General features: G+C 39.2%; 2 protein-coding genes across 6 annotated transcripts in view; both read right to left on the bottom strand.

Moving 5' to 3' along the window:
* LOC107643741 overlaps nt 1-10,807 on the bottom strand; it is a 29,802-nt gene extending 18,995 nt beyond the window's left edge. For all 5 annotated transcript variants that reach the window (XR_002363274.1, XR_002363275.1, XM_021124165.1 and 2 more), the window contains exon 1: nt 10,733-10,807. The gene's annotated coding sequence lies outside the window, so the exon portion shown is untranslated. The remainder of the gene's footprint in view (nt 1-10,732) is intronic.
* Nucleotides 10,868-13,470, bottom strand: LOC110272065. The gene is made up of 4 exons (XM_021123871.1): nt 13,315-13,470; nt 12,825-12,949; nt 11,803-11,937; nt 10,868-10,909 (listed from the first exon to the last, which is right to left on the bottom strand). The coding sequence occupies exons 1-4, from the start codon at nt 13,421-13,423 to the stop codon at nt 10,868-10,870; spliced, it is 411 nt and encodes a 136-aa protein (XP_020979530.1). The 5' UTR covers nt 13,424-13,470.

Genomic DNA, 16,341 nt, shown 5'->3' with positions numbered 1-16,341 from the left:
TGGCTGAAATTGAGGGACTTGAGCAAGAATCAGATTCAGAGGTTGAAGAAGGACTGCTGATGCTGTTGGATTCTGACCTCCCTGCACTCAAAGTGGATTTTCTGGAGCTACAGAACTCTAAATAGCGCGCTCTCAATGGCGTTGGAAAGTAGACATCCAGGGCTTTCCAGAAATATATAATAGTTCATACTTTGCCCGAGTTTAAACGACGCAAAAGGGCGTTGAACGCCAGTTCTACGCTGCAGTCTGGAGTTAAACGCCAGAAACACGTCACGAACTAGAGTTGAACGCCAAAAACACGTTACGACTTGGCGTTCAACTCCAAAAGAAGCCTCTGCACGTGTAAACTTCAAGCTCAGCCCAAGCACACACCAAGTGGGCCCCGGAAGTGGATTTATGCATCAATTACTTACTTCTGTAAACCCTAGTAACTAGTTTAGTATAAATAGGACTTTTTACTATTGTATTAGACATCTTGGGACGTCTAGTTCTTAGATCATGGGGTTGGCCATTCGGCCATGCCTGAACCTTTCACTTATGTATTTTTCAACGGTAGAGTTTCTGCACTCCATAGATTAAGGTGTGGAGCTCTGCTGTTCCTCATGATTTAATGCAAAGTACTACTGTTTTATATTCAATTCAACTTATTCCGTTTCTAAGATATCCATTTGCACCCAAGAACATGATGAATGTGATGATTATGTGATGCTCATCATCATTCTAACTTATGAACGCGTGCCTAACAAACACTTCCGTTCTACATGCAAACAAGCTAGAATGAGTATCTCTTAGATATCTAATACAGAGGACCGAGTCTGAGATATTAGAATCTTCGTGGTATAAGTTAGAACCCATGGATGGCCATTCCTGAGATCCGGAAAGTCTAAACCTTGTCTGTTGTATTCCGAGTAGGAACTGGGAAGGGATGGCTGTGACGAACTTCAAACTCGCGAGTGCTGGGCGTAGTGACAGACGCAAAAGGAGGGTGAATCCTATTCCAGTATGATCGAGAACCTCCAGATGATTAGCCGTGCCGTGACAGAGCATTTGGACCTTTTTCACAGAGAGGATGGGATGTAGCCATTGACAACGGTGATGCCCTATATAAAGCTTGCCATGGAAAGAAGTAGGAATGATTGGATGAAGATATCAGGAAAGCAGAGGTTCAGCGGAACGAAAGCATCTCTATACGCTTATCTAAAATTCTCACCAATGATTTGCATAAGTATTCTGACGTTAAGATTTTTGCCAGTAAAGAATGTCATAAAAACAGTCGCGTTGTAGATATAATCTCTAAACCGACAAAAATCCCTTCGTACAAACGTTTTGGGTGTCACAAGTAACAAACCCCTTTAGAAATTGTTAACCGAGTATTCAAACCTCGGGTCGTCTTCTCAAGGAACTGCGAGGAGGTATGTTCTTATTATTGGCTATAAAGGTTGTAATTGGGGTTTAGAAGATGAGAAGCAAGTAATTTAAATGACAAGTAAAGTAAATGGCAATTAAAATAAATAAATACTGTAAAGCAGACTTTTGGCAAGGTAAGAGAAGTTGGAGGTCCAACGTAGTTATCTCTCTCAACTATAATGAAAGTTGAATCTAAACTCCACTTGGTCAACCTTTACTAGGGCAAAGGAAAGTCAAGGGACTAATTAAATTGACCTTTGAATCCTATTTATTTCCTGAGAAAAGGTTGGGATTACTTAAGTTCAGCTCAATTAGCAAGATAACGACTATCAATTATGTTGAGTTTAATAGCTGTTGAGTTACTGAATTCTTAACCAGGACCAAAAGGGGAAAAAGTAAAATTGCTGGAATAATAAAAATGTCCTTAGATGGGAAGCAATGGTAACTTAAATCAAAGAGAACAATCATAAACTGAAAATACCTCAATTATCATTAATTCAAATAACAGTCTGTAACATGGAAGAATTCATAGATTCAATTATAAAGGTAAATAGCCAACTCAGATACAGAAATAAATAAATAAAGTGAAAGGGAAGTTTAGAACAAAGAAATATAAAACCTGGATTGAGAGTCACTCTTAAAGCGAGAAGGAATCCTAAATCCTAAAAGAGATAGGAGAAGATCTCCCTCTCAACTAAATCTAAATCATTGAAAAATAAAATATGCGAGCTCTCTCTTGAATGGGTGCATTCCCACACTTTATAACCTCTGGTCTATGCTGTCTGTACTTGGATCTGGGCCAAAAAGGGCTTCAGAAATCGCTGGGGGCGTATTTTGTAAATTCTGATACGTGGCCTCTGTCACGCGTCCGCGTGGGTCACGCGGTCGCGTCATTCGGAGCTTTTCCTTGCCACACGGTCGCGTCAGTCACGCGTCTGTGTCGTATGCATTCTACTTATGTCGCGTGGTCGCGTCAGTCATGCGGCCGCGTCGCTGCATCTTCGCTTCTGGCACGCGATTGCGTCGTCCATGCGATCGCGTGAATACCAGTTTCCTTCAAAGCTCCATTTTGCTTTCTCCTTCCATTTTTGTATGTTTCCTTTTCCATCCTTTAAGTCATTCTGCCTTAGAAAATCTGAAACTAATCAACACACTAATCACGGCATCGAATGGAAATAAAGGTAATTAAAATAATTAATTTTTAAAAGCTTAGGAAACATGTTTTTCACAATATGACATAATAAGGAAGGGAAAGTAAAACCATGCAGTTAATATGAATAAGTAGGTGGAGGATTGAATAAATCACTCAAATTAAGCACAAAAGAACTCATGAAATATGGGTTTATCAACCTCCCCACACTTAAACACTAGCATGTCCTCATGCTAGACCCAAGGTAAATAATTAAGGTTAAAGTGATGGAATGTCATGCAATGCAACCTAATTTAAATGCAACTACCTAAGTGAATGATGCATCATGCAACTCTAAATTATTCACTCATATATAAAGCTTACATGTTGTCAAGTTAGTTCATATTCTCAAGGAGTCATGTATATGTATAGCCAACCCTTAAATAATGAAGCGTTTCAGCAAATGAGATGGGAAAGAAAACATTGTACTAACTTGCAAAACAATTAGTAAATTAAGTACAGATATATGTTGATGAGTTATTGAACCCTCACTGGATTTTGTGTTTACCCTCTAGTCACTCAGTGTTTACTGGGTTTATTCACTCTACTTTTCTTTTATTTTTACTTTCTATAGCTTTGTTTTTCATCTAACCATCCCCTTTTATTAAATGCTGAAAAATAACTCTTTCTTTTTTAACTGAACATGGTAGTTGAATCATTTTGATTTCTCATGAGCATGCTTCCCAAATTTATTTTATTTTTTTTAACTTTTCTACCCTTTTGTTTCTATCATCCATGTTCCCAATAGGTTTTCCATGTTCTAATCTGTTCATAATTTTCTATCTCAAGCTAACCAAGGATTCAACTTGGGATTTTATTTTGTTTTTTTTTCTGCTTAAGGCTAGTAGTGTGGCTAAATAGAATAAAAGGGATTTTAAAGGCTCAAGGGGGATGACAAGGGTGATGTGAAAGGTAGGTTATTCTGGGGTAAGTGAGCTAAAATCAAATGATGGCCTCAATCATTCTTTTGGTATGTATCTATTCTATATTCTATAATTGGACATATAGATTAAAGCAAAGTAAAGAACATCAGAATAAAAAGAAGCGAAACACACAGGAATGAAGTTATGGTTTGAATGCAACCATACAATTAAGCTCAAGACTCACAGGCTGTGTGTTCTCGAACTCAAGCATCATATATCATTTATATATGTTATGCAGGTTTAGTTAAAAATTCCCATTATTCTCATAAAAAAATTATTTAGGGTAGCTTTTAAAGTTTTAATGTTCCTCCTTGATGAAATGTTGTCAGCTTAACTACATCATGTAATGCTATATACAAGGTTTATGGATTTAAATCTGATATGTTCAATTTCCTAGTTTACTTCCTTTTTATATTTTTCAATTTAAACTATACTATCTTATGCTAAAAAGGGTAAACTATACTAATTAATCCATTAATAAATCAGAATTGCAAACTAAACTAAATAACTAAAAATATGAACTAAAGATGCAATATGCAAAAATAGAGTAAAAATACATAAAAGCAATGTATAAGTACTCAGAAAATAACAGTAAAAAGAAAAATACAGAAAAATATTCAAAATAAAAGAAAAAGTATGTAGTGGTTCACCAAAATAAACGCCAGAGATGGCAACCTCCCCACACTTAAAATGAAGCATCGTCCCTGGTGCTCAATCAAGCCGGGTGTGAAGGGGTGTCATCACTGGTAGGGATGGCAGCTGGAGGCTCTATGGTGGTGGTGGGCTGAGGGTCTGGCTACTGTAGAGGTGGGGCTGACTAGATCGGGATCTCCGGATCCGCAGCCTCTATCTAGGGCATAACCTCCTGATGCGGGGCAGCCTGCTCTGTGGCTGCCTGCTGATGGGTCTCCTCTTGGAAATGAGTCTCCTCCTCGTGCCCATCCTCCGCCTCCTCTGATGGCTCAGACGGTGTGTCGGGCTCAGAGGGGATGTCGCCGGATCGTATCATCAGCTTCAGGTGCTCATAGCGTCGCTTGTTGCGACACTCCAATCTCTCATACCGGCGCCGGTTACGGTGCTCCATCTGATCAAGCTGTCGAAATAGGCGGTGCACAAGGCGGTATACGGGCTCAGAGGCAGATGAAGGTGCAGTGGTAGCAGTAGGAGCAGGAGTGGCAGCTGTGGATGAAGAGGGTCCAGCAGACGGTGGGGATGGCTCATCAGTAGCAGTGAAGGGTGGTGGTCTGTAGCCCAAAGCTAAGAAGTTCCTGTTGTGAGGAATGATCTTCCTGCAATCCGCCGCTGGTGGTCTCTCATCGGCATCCTCCCATGGCACGTCAGCTCGACGGCCTAGCTGTGTAACCAGATACGGAAAAGGGAGGGTGCCTCGGACGTGGACCCTGGCCATAAAATGCCGGATAAAGCGTGGCAGATAAGGTCCTTCCCCTCTATCACACACCAAAGGAGGGTGATCATAGCAGCCGGGATCTCCGTCTCGTGAGTACTCGGCATCACATAATTACTCAAGATCTGGTGCCATAACCGAGCCTCATCATTTAAGTACGCCCTCTTGATCCCTCTAGGCATGGTGGGGTCCTGACCCATCTCCCAAGGAACAGTCGGGTCCAGAGCTATCCGTGCCTTCACAGCATCCCAATCAAACTGCATCTGGCGCAAGTCCTCCTCAGCCTTCGAATAACCATCAGGCTGATCGGACTTGGCTGGGAGCAGGAGAATGTCCTCTAAGGCCTCATCAGTGACCAGAATTTGTTTTCCTCTCAGGTTTACGGCATCTAGGGTGGTGAGGTAGTAGTTGCAGTAGAATTCCCGGACCCAAGATGCATTGACCTCTGTCAGTGTTCTCTCCAGAAAGAACCAGCCCCTTTGCTTGACTTGCTCAGTGGTGTACTGCTGGAGTGCTTTTGGAATCTTCAGAGTTCGCTCCAAGTATAGATTTCTGGAGTTTACAAAAGCCGGGTACTTCAGCTCACAGTACTGGTTTGCAAATTTTATAGGATCATTTGCAGGGAGCAGCTGGTCAGCTTTTTCCTGCTGTGTGAAGTTCTTCTCCCGCCATGAGGAATCGTGCATGAAGGCAATGATGAACTGGGAGGAATCTTTTCGCTTGCGCTTGCCAGTAGCCTTGCCTTTTTCTTTCCTTTGTGAGGCAGACATCCTGAAAAATAGAAAACCAGGATATGGATAAAAATAGTAAAGCAAATAGGCAATTAAACAAAGGAAACTCAAAGCGGCAAAGGAGAAATAAAATAAGGAAAATGAGTATATGAAATGTGATTGAATTTATGTTAGATGGAAAAATAATCAATATGCCATGGTTAGAAAGTTAGAGGAAAGTGAAAATAATCAGAAAAGAGATCAAAAGGGTTAGTATGGTTAGAATTTGAAAAAGAAATTAGTAAATTAAAATTAGTGAGTTAGTAAAGTGCGGGTTAAAGTAAGTGGCATAGAGAAAAATTCCATATAACAAGGACTCACAGGTAAGAATAGAAGTACTCATAATCGAACAAGGAAAACAGGGTGATGCTGATTCGAATAGAAATAAAGAAAGCAAAAATTGGAATCAGTGAATCACAAATGCAGTTTATGAACCAGGAAACCAAAGAGGATAAGAAAGTCTGCCATAGCATTCATGAAACAGTTTGGGTAAAGCAGAGTAAAACAGAGTTCAGAAATGCCAAACCAAAACATGAATGAAAACAATTTACAAAAAATTTGGGCAGCATTCCGGCTAAAATTGGATTGTCCCGGAAAATAAACAGCAATCATAGCAGTTCATATGAATTAAAAACTTGCTGTAGTTACCTATAAGTAATAGAAACAGGAAAATTCAGAGTAACAAGCAGCAAATGCAAGAAATCACAGCATATGAACGAGGTCACAGGAACAGCAGAATTGCAGTTATGATAAAACAGAAATAGGAACAATGCAAGTAAACAGACCTAGATCCACTAACCACAGCCTAAGCTGCCTAACAACCTAAAAATCCACTACAGCATGCATATCTATCTATCCTAAGTATGAACAAAAATGAAAAAAAATACAGAAAAACGACGAACGGATAAAAGGGAGTGCGTGTTGCGGAACCTGGAAAGCGAGAGAAGCAGAACGGTTGGGTGATGGCGGCGGTGGTGTTCGGCGCGGTGGCGGGGCACGGCGGTGCGGTGGCGGCTGAGGGGGAATGGGGATAGGGTCTTAGGGTTAGTGATAGAGGAAGGGAGGGGGGTTGCGGGTGGGTGGCGGAGGGGCGCGGCTGGATGGCCGGCAGTGGTGGGTGGTGGTGGCGGAGGGCAGTGGCGGAGAGGGGAGAAGAGAGGGAGAAAGAAGAAGAAAGAAGGGGAGGGGGTGGTATGGACTGATAGGGTTCGCGTGGCTGGGGGGTTATATTTTCGAATCCACGCGGCCGCGTGGGGCACGCGGTCGCGTGGTTGGGGTGAAAATGGGAATGACGCGATCGCGTGGGGCGCGCGATCGCATGAGAGGGGGGGAAAGAGGGTTGACGCGATCGCGTCGCTGGAATTCGTGCTAAACGCACGACTCCAGCGCCGTTTCAGCGCAACTCTCTGTCTCCTTTTGGGGTGATGTGCAATCCATGCGACGCGGTCGCGTGGGATTGGTATTGTGCAAGTGACGCGATCGCATGGGGCATGCGATCGCGTGGGCCAATTTATGCGAAACGTACAAGGGCCGCACGATTCCAGCCTAACTTTCTGTTCGTTGGATCCTTACGCCGATATATATATCACGCGGCCGCGTGGGTCATGCGGTCGCGTGGGTGGTGTTTCTCGCAATATGACGCGATCGCATGGGGCATGCGGTCGCGTCGTGCACCCTTTTTTTTATATATGCATGAAAAATGCAGAATGCAATGATTAACATGAATGCTATGCATGATTCCAGGTTTAATAAATTAAAATGAAAAAGAAAAAATGAAAGCAATTAACAAGAAATAAATTGAAAAAGAAGCGACCATACCATGGTGGGTTGTCTCCCACCTAGCACTTTTAGTTAAAGTCCTTAAGTTGGACATTGGAGGAGTATCCTGTTATGGCGGCTTATGTTTAAATTCGTCTAAAAATCTCCACCAGTGCTTGAAATGCCAATAGCCTCCGGGGTCCCAAACCAAGCATGCAAAGCTTCTGAGCAGCTCCAAACAGATTTTCAGGCTCCCGGGACGACGAATGTCAGGATAGAGTCCAGGATTCCAAGCCTTGCTTTTAAATCCACCTCCGTCTTGATCTACATGTTTCCATTCGGGCGGTTTAAGAAGTAGAATCTTACCTTGGTGACCAAACGTTTTTCGTGATCCATGTAATTGAGCATGATACCAATCCGTGTACTTCGAGGTGAAGCGTGGAACCTTATTGAACCTTGTGCACCAGCTCTGAGTACGAGCTATTCAGAGAATTCACTTGTGGATGCAAGTTCATCACTAAGAGAGCTAGACTCGTGACTATCACTATCGAGGAAATTTGTTTCTTGGATTATTCCGTCTGATTCTTCATAAACGACTTGCCTTGGAGAAATATCCTCCTTAGCATCAACTGTAGTCTCCTTGACGGCGTGTTCCTCAATTCTGGATTCCCATGGAGGTTCAGCATATCCTAGATCTTCAACCAACTCTTCTTCTTGAGCGATGACAGCTTCTTCTACTTGTTCTAGTACGAATTCATTCTCTGTCTTGTCCACTGGAGTTTCTGGTATCTCCTTCATGCTACGCTCTTCGTTAGACTGTTCACATGGGGCTGTGGCTGATCCTTGTGTATTTGAGCGCCTAGAAACTCATTGAATTATTGCTTGCTCCAGTTGTTGAATGGTTGTTTGAAATTTATTTACTGTTTCCGTTAGGCGAACCTCTGCCTCTCGGGTTGCTGGACTTGGACATGACACAAAGGAAAGTGGTGGTGATTGGGAGCGATTGGATTGGCACTGGGGTAAGGAAGGATCATATGGTGGCGAATGGTGAAGAGAAGCTTGTGAGTGTGGTGGTTCGAGGTTATATTGAAAGGATGGTTTACATGCACGGGGTGGGGCTTGTTGGTAGTTACAAGGTTGTCCACCATATCTTTCAGCTGGGTATACATTGTAGAATGGTCTTTGTCCAGGATATCTCAGAGGGTGTTGCTGCCAAAAGGGTTGATTAGATCCTCTTGGTTCCATCCATCCTTGATTGGTCTGACCTTGATGTGCGTTCCTGCTGTAACTTGTATTTCCTTTAACAATATTAGAACCAAACTCAAAGCGAGAGGGGTGAGAGTTCATGGTAACAAATAAAGATAAATAGAAAAAAACAAAAATAAATAAACAAGCAAAAGAAAAGTATTTACAATAACCAATAATAAGGCACACGTTAGCAGTTCCCCGGCAACGGCACTATTTTTGACGTTGGGATTTTTGCCAGTAAAGAATATCATAAAAACAGTCGCGTTGTAGATATAGTCTCTAAACCGACAAAAATCCCTTCGTACAAACGTTTTGGGTGTCACAAGTAACAAACCCCTTTAGAAATTGTTAACCGAGTATTCAAACCTCGGGTCGTCTTCTCAAGGAACTGCGAGGAGGTATGTTCTTATTATTGGCTATAAAGGTTGTAATCGGGGTTTAGAAGATGAGAAGCAAGTAATTTAAATGACAAGTAAAGTAAATGGAAATTAAAATAAATAAATATAGTAAAGCAGACTTTTGGCAAGGTAAGAGAAGTTGGAGGTCCAACGGAGTTATCTCTCTCAACTATAATGAAAGTTGAATCTAAACTCCACTTGGTCAACCTTTACTAGGGCAAAGGAAAGTCAAGGGACTAATTAAATTGACCTTTGAATCCTATTTATTTCCTGAGAAAAGGTTGGGATTACTTAAGTTCAGCTCAATTAGCAAGATAACGATTATTAATTATGTTGAGTTTAATAGCTGTTGAGTTACTGAATTCTTAACCAGGACCAAAAGGGGAAAAAGTAAAATTGCTGGAATAATAAAAATGTCCTTAGATGGGAAGCAATGGTAACTTAAATCAAAGAGAACAATCATAAACTGAAAATACCTCAATTATCATTAATTCAAATAACAGTCTATAACATGGAAGAATTCATAGATTCAATTATAAAGGTAAATAGCCAACTCAGATACTGAAATAAATAAATAAAGTGAAAGGGAAGTTTAGAACAAAGAAATATAAAACCTGGATTGAGAGTCACTCTTAAAGCGAGAAGAAATCCTAAATCCTAAGAGAGAGAGAGAGAGAGAGGAGAAGATCTCCCTCTCAACTAAATCTAAATCATTGAAAAATAAAATATGCAAGCTCTCTCTTGAATGGGTGCATTCCCACACTTTATAACCTCTGGTCTTTGCTGTCTGTACTTGGATCTGGGCCAAAAAGGGCTTCAGAAATTGCTGGGGACTATTTTGTAAATTCTGATACGTGGCCTCTGTCACGCGTCCGCGTGGGTCACGCGGTCGCGTCATTCGGAGCTTTTCCTTGCCACGCGGTCACGTCAGTCACGCATCCGCGTCGTATGCGTTCTGCTTATGTCGTGCGGTCGCGTCAGTCATGCGGCCACGTCGCTACATCTTCACTTCTGGCACGCGATCGTGTCGTCCATGCGATCGCGTGAATACCAGTTTCCTTCAAAGCTCTGTTTTGCTTTCTCCTTCCATTTTTGTATGTTACCTTTTCCATCCTTTAAGTCATTCTGCCTTAGAAAATCTGAAACTACTCAACACACTAATCACAGCATCGAATGGAAATAAAGGTAATTAAAATAATTAATTTTAAAAGTTTAGGAAACATGTTTTTCACAATATGACATAATAAGGAAGGGAAAGTAAAACCATGCAGTTAATACGAATAAGTAGGTGGAGGATTGAATAAATCACTCAAATTAAGCACAAAAGAACTCATGAAATATGGGTTTATCATATTCCTATCTTTATTTTCTGTTTATTTATTATTATTATTCGAAAACTCCATAACCATTTGATATCTGCCTAATTGAGATTTACAAGATGACCATAGCTTGCTTCATACCAACAATCTCCGTGGGATCGACCCTTACTCACGTAAGGTTTTATTACTTGGACGACCCAGTGCACTTACTGGTTAGTTGTATCGAAGTTGTGACAAATTATGAATTAAGATTAGAGCACCAAGTTTTTGGAGCCATTACCAGGGATCACAATTTCGTGCACCAGGGACCCTCACCTATTTATCAAGCTCCCTAGCTCTGGCTTCCACTTCTTGGCATTTTTCCTCTACAAGCTGTCAATATAATCAAGCAGATATGTTAAATATCACATAATTTAAGTTTAAAACCAACTTCTGCTTGTAGTCTAACTTTCACAAGATCAGTTGGATTTGCAACTGCAATTGCCACAGCACCTGTTGATAACACAAAGTAAAAAATATTTGCATTACATATCCAAACAGAATAACATTTATTCTTCATGGTAAAAAGAGTAAAAGACAAGAATCCACAGATTAGAAAACAAAAATACTTTAATACTCTCTCCAGTTGCATTGATTTATTAATGTACTAAAAGAGGTAGAACACAACACAGAATGATAACGGTTCATTTATTGGCTAAGTACACAGAATGATAACCCTTTTCAAGTACACAGAATGACTCAGCCATGCATTTTATACTTAATTTTCAATAGTGAAACAAGATAAGCATTAGCCAGAGCAGAGGTAAAAAATTATCAAAAAATTAAGACATCATATAATGTTAGAAGAAGTGAATCAGCTTTATTATGCCAAATTCAATTATAAATGAGTCATTGACTTTGGAGATTTGATACATTGAATTGTTCTATATGGACATAAATAGAAGAAACTATTAGCCCCTAAAAATTCTTAGAACTTAACACTAGATTAAGAAACACTCATAATTATACCAAGTTTTTGACTAGCTGCTCATAACTCTTTCATAGATTTTTCAGGGTTAGTTCTTTTTAAAGATCATGGACGCTGCCAAATAACAATAGTAGATTTAGAACATGTAATGCACACAATGCAATAAACCAGAACAAGTCTAAAAGCAAGTGATTTAGATTCAATTAGTGACTGGATACTTTATACAAGTCTTTGATCAATTAAGCAATCAAGAACTGTCATTGAGTTGAGGAAGAGAAGAGGCTTCAATTCACAACAATTATATGAACATGAAAATGTAGTGTCTGAAGAGAAAACAACATAAATGAATCAATTAAATAAATAAAAAAGAAAATAGTAAGAATTGAAGTAGAAGATGATGATGGAGAAAGAAGAATACCTCTTCCCTATGTGTTGCTCTCTCAATAGCATCAAGGTTCTTTCTTGAAGAAGCATTCTTCCTTGCCACCACACAATCCACAGAAGCAGAAGCATGATCTAATGCTAATCCAATTCTAGGGCCACACCATACATCCTGAAAAGAAGAAGAAGAAGAAGAAGAAGAAGCATGTTTATGGTGACATGTTATGCTGCTTTTTTCAGTGTTCCTCCTTCTGCACTTCTTGTCTGCACTCTCCTAAAGGACTATTAGTATTTTGAGGATCATATGGTTCACCATAAAAGAAGTCCGGAACAACCACATAGTAACCACAAATGCAATCTTGTCTGCAAGCTTCCTAAACAACAAAAGATGAACAATGTTATTTAGGACAGGAACACATTGAGATGGAAACAGAGATAATTGGCAATAAGAGCAGATTGAATCAGATTAGCCTCCTGCTTCTATTGGTGGTAAAATTTATCAAAACCTTCAGAAATTTTAAGTGAAAGATAGCAAGGCTTTAATCTTAGCAAGTAACCTCAAACAAGAAAAGCTTATACCTTCCTTTCTTGTCAATTTTTGTTCAGTCAACAGTCAAACAAGAACACATTCAAATAATTAGAATAAAGCAACAAAATTTGGTTTAATGAGGAAAAGTAAGCTACAAGACATGTCCTGAATATTAACTCACCTCCAAATCAACATATGAGGGATTTCTTCCTATTGATTTAAGAAATTTGGGCCTATTAACTTCTGTCTTATGTCAACTAAATTCAATATGCTAAATTTTCACAGCTAATCCAATAAATTGTGTCATATGAAATACTTTTCAACCCAGAGCAATGGAACTATGGCAGCCTCATTGATTTTTTAGAATTGCGATTGCAACTAATAGTTAATTACATCATGCTGTTAAAACACCTTTACTCTCTGCAATAGTTGCTATACTTAACAATAAATAGTGAGAAATATCTCAAGAAATATGAAGTACAAATAAATGTTAATAAAATAATAGAAATATAGAATCCCATAAAGCTTACCCTAAATTTGGTTAGGGCACCCCAAAGGACAAATGTCTCGTTGCAATCATGATGCCTATGATTCCCTCTCAACCTGCCAGGCCGAATCTCTCCTATATGAACCGAAGCACAAGTGAGAGCTCCACCTACAGAGAACCAACTACCATTTCCCTTTCAAATTCCAATGGCCACAAAACATAGAATCACATCGTACATCTAAGTCTCCATTAAAACACTCAAATACATCAACAAATCCACTAAACACTAGGAAACATATCCATAACAAGAATGCAAAATCCTTATTAAAAGAAAACAAAGCTAAAATGCAAACTATTCTCGAAATGAACGAGACACCAAATTACTCCACCCAAAAATTCTCAACTTCAATTTAACTCTGCTCCATCGCATAATCACATTATAAACATGCTAATCATGATACAATTTGACATACCGATCTCTAACTAAAAGGCAATGATGAGAAACACCGAAGTTAGAGGGAAAAAAGAAAAACCTAAAATGCCAGAAGCTCGAGCTAACAAGATAGGGTCGAGGAGCCAACCGCGGGTGTCCTTAGCGACGGGGTAGGGGACGAAGGAGCTGAACCTAACAAGGTTGACCATTCTATCAGCTTCGCGGGTTCATTCCGTTAGCGGCGGAGAGAAGGAGCCCGTTGATGGAGAGGGGAAAGCTAGGTTTAGCTAAGGGAGTTCTTCGATTTGAAGTAAAACCGCTAGGTTTAGCTAGGTTTCTTTGATTTGTGTGTTGTGAGTGGAGTTCGAGCAAATGCTAGGTTTAACTAAAAATTATCGACGGAAAATTTTAAATTACAGATGGATTTTTTGTCTATAATAATTTAATAAAACTAGTATTTTTGTCCATTTAATTACAGACGGATTTTCCATTTGTAATCATTTTCCACGAAAAAAATTAATTTTTCCAACAGAATTATTGACGGATTCTCTTTTTCATCTGTAATTTATGCTAATTCATTTTTTTTGTTTTCTGACAAAAAATCCCTCTGAAATTCCGTCTGTATTTCTGTGTGGGATAAAATCCGTCGGAAATATCGTCTGTAATAACTAGTTTTCTAGTAGTATGTATGTTAGGAATTTAAAGAAAGTAATTAATTATCTAAAGTAAAACCAAAAGCATTTTAAAGGGTTAATAAAAAATAATTTTCTTGAGTAAGTTAACTATTTGCATTTTATTCTTTACTTTTATGGAATTTTCATTCTCTATTGAGAATGCGTAGATTTATTCTCACCCTAAATTTCCCAACCCTTTTCAGAGGCGTGACCAGAAGAATTCATTGCGAAACTGCACATAAGTAGAAAGGTTTAATTGTGAGTCAAGTTGTTGTAGAATTTTATTTTCCCTCACCGTTATTATTAAGGTACTTATTTCTTTACCGAAGGGTAGGTATGATTGCAAAAGTTGTTATCGGTCTAGATTTTCTTCCTAAAGAAAGGAATTACTTCGTTGTAAGTATAGCTCCAGACCAACAAACAACTCTCACATCAAATTAAAATATGGTTTTGTCACAAGTACAAACCCCAATGAAAATTAACAGAAGTATTTAGACTCTGAGTCGTCTCACAAGGGATCGCAATAAAGTGGTCAATTATTGCCTATAAATGGGCAAGGGGGTTTTGGGTTATAAGATGAACAAGAAAAAGTAGATTAAGCAAGTAATTAAAGAAAGCAAGATAAAGAACTCTTAGCTAAGACGTAGATAATTGAGATCACTATCCTTGTCAACAATTCAAATATTGATAATTAAGAGGAACTGAGCTTATTAAGTCTACTCACTAAAACCTTAAGTATGTAATGACTACTCCTAGGCTTGGAGCACGTCAAATGGCTTGATCAACATCAATCCATAAGTTCCAATCTAGCTACTAATCAACTTAGTAGTAGGGTAGAGTCAATGGTTATCAATTTGATCCCCAAGGGTTCTGGAATTACCAATTCAATAAAGCCCAAGGACTCAAGATCACTCAATCCCCTTTAGCCTAGGCCAAGGGTCAAGAGAACTACTCAAAAACTATAGGAAGCATTATATCAAATACTTAATGTGCAATAAAAGTAAACATCACAAAATGATAAAATTAAGGAAACCCACGACTATCATAAGTGAGAAATCAATAATAGTAAGCAAGATCAACATAAAAGAAACATAGAAACACGAAATTGCATTAAAAGGAGATTAGATCCGACAATGTTCATCAACAAGCAAGAGAGCAAAATGAGAAATTAACATTACAACTAAGAAAATCAAGATGTAGAAATGAGAAATTGTAAAAGAAACAAGATGAAATCAAGTAATTAATTCAAAATCCAAGACAATTTAACCTAATCCTAACCTAATTCTAGAGAGAAGAGGGAGCTTCTCTCTCTAGAAAACTAACTAAAGGCTCATGTTGACTAACTAATTGCTCCCCCTTGCTTGGACTTCAATTCTGCATGAAATACACTCAGAAACAAGTTGGATTTGGGCCTGGGCAGCTTAGAAATTGCCCCCAGCGTTTTGCCTTTAAGTGGGTCACGTGTGAGTATCGGCGCGTACGCGCCATGTGCGCGTGCGCGTTGATTGGCTGTTTCTTCATCCGCGCGTACGCGTCATGTACGCGTGCGCATCTCTATGCGAAGCCACTTCTGCGCGCGCGCCTAGTATGCGTGCGCATCTATCGATGCATTCCCAATTCTTGTTTCCTCATGCATTCTCCACTTTGTATGCTTTTCTCCTTATTTCTTCCATCCAATACTTGCCTCATGAACCTGAAAGCACTCAACAAACATATCAAGGCATCGAATGGAATTAAAGTGAGTTAAAATCACCAATTTAAGGGCCGACAAAGCATGTTTTTTACAACTAAGCACAATTCAAGGGAGAATTGCAAAACCATGCTATTTCATTGATTAAATGTGGGAAAAGGTGATAAAATCCCCTAAAATAAGCACAAGATAAACCACGAAATCTAGGTTTATCAAATCTCTCCGCACTTAAACTAAGCATGTCCTCATGCTAAAATCAAGAAAGAAGCAAGGGGTATCAACATTTATTCAATGCAAGCTAACTAAATGCAATCTATCTATATGAATGCATCCACTTGGTCAAAATAAATCAACTTCCAAGAATACATATATAAGTATAAGGGCTAATTCCATAGCAGTCAAAGCAAACCCACAATTGAATTGAATCATTGAAAGATCTTACAAACTTTTAAGAAAAGATGATTATGTGTGGAGACATGTAATTGAGCGATCGAACCCTCACCGGATGTGTATCCGCTCTAGGCACTCAAGTGTATGGGGTTGATTCACTCAATTCTCCCCTAATCATGCTTTCCAAGATTTGTTTTTCATCTAACAATCAACAATTACTTTATGCATGCATACAAATATCATGAGGACTTCCCATAGGTTGTAATGGGGTTAGGGTCAAGGTAGGATGCATATGGTCAAGTGAGCTTGAAATTCGAATATTTGATTAACTTAAACTTCCCTCCTAACCTATGACAACCTATATAATTCTAAA

The sequence above is a fragment of the Arachis ipaensis genome, chromosome B05 (assembly GCF_000816755.2).
Source record: "Arachis ipaensis cultivar K30076 chromosome B05, Araip1.1, whole genome shotgun sequence".
Lineage (NCBI taxonomy): Eukaryota > Viridiplantae > Streptophyta > Magnoliopsida > Fabales > Fabaceae > Arachis > Arachis ipaensis.
The sequence above is the reverse complement of the archived record's forward strand: the minus strand, read 5'-3'. Positions and strand labels throughout refer to the sequence as shown.

Bases quoted from the DNA above. Each gene is read 5' to 3' on its own strand.
- LOC110272065 (XM_021123871.1), bottom strand. From the start codon at position 13,423: ATGGTCAACCTTGTTAGGTTCAGCTCCTTCGTCCCCTACCCCGTCGCT. The intron at 11,938-12,824 runs GTAAGCTTTATG...TCTTCTTTTCAG, and splicing joins GTGCCCTAACCAAATTTAGG to GATGTATGGTGTGGCCCTAG. The intron at 10,910-11,802 runs GTATTCTTCTTT...TGTTATCAACAG, and splicing joins GAGCAACACATAGGGAAGAG to GTGCTGTGGCAATTGCAGTT.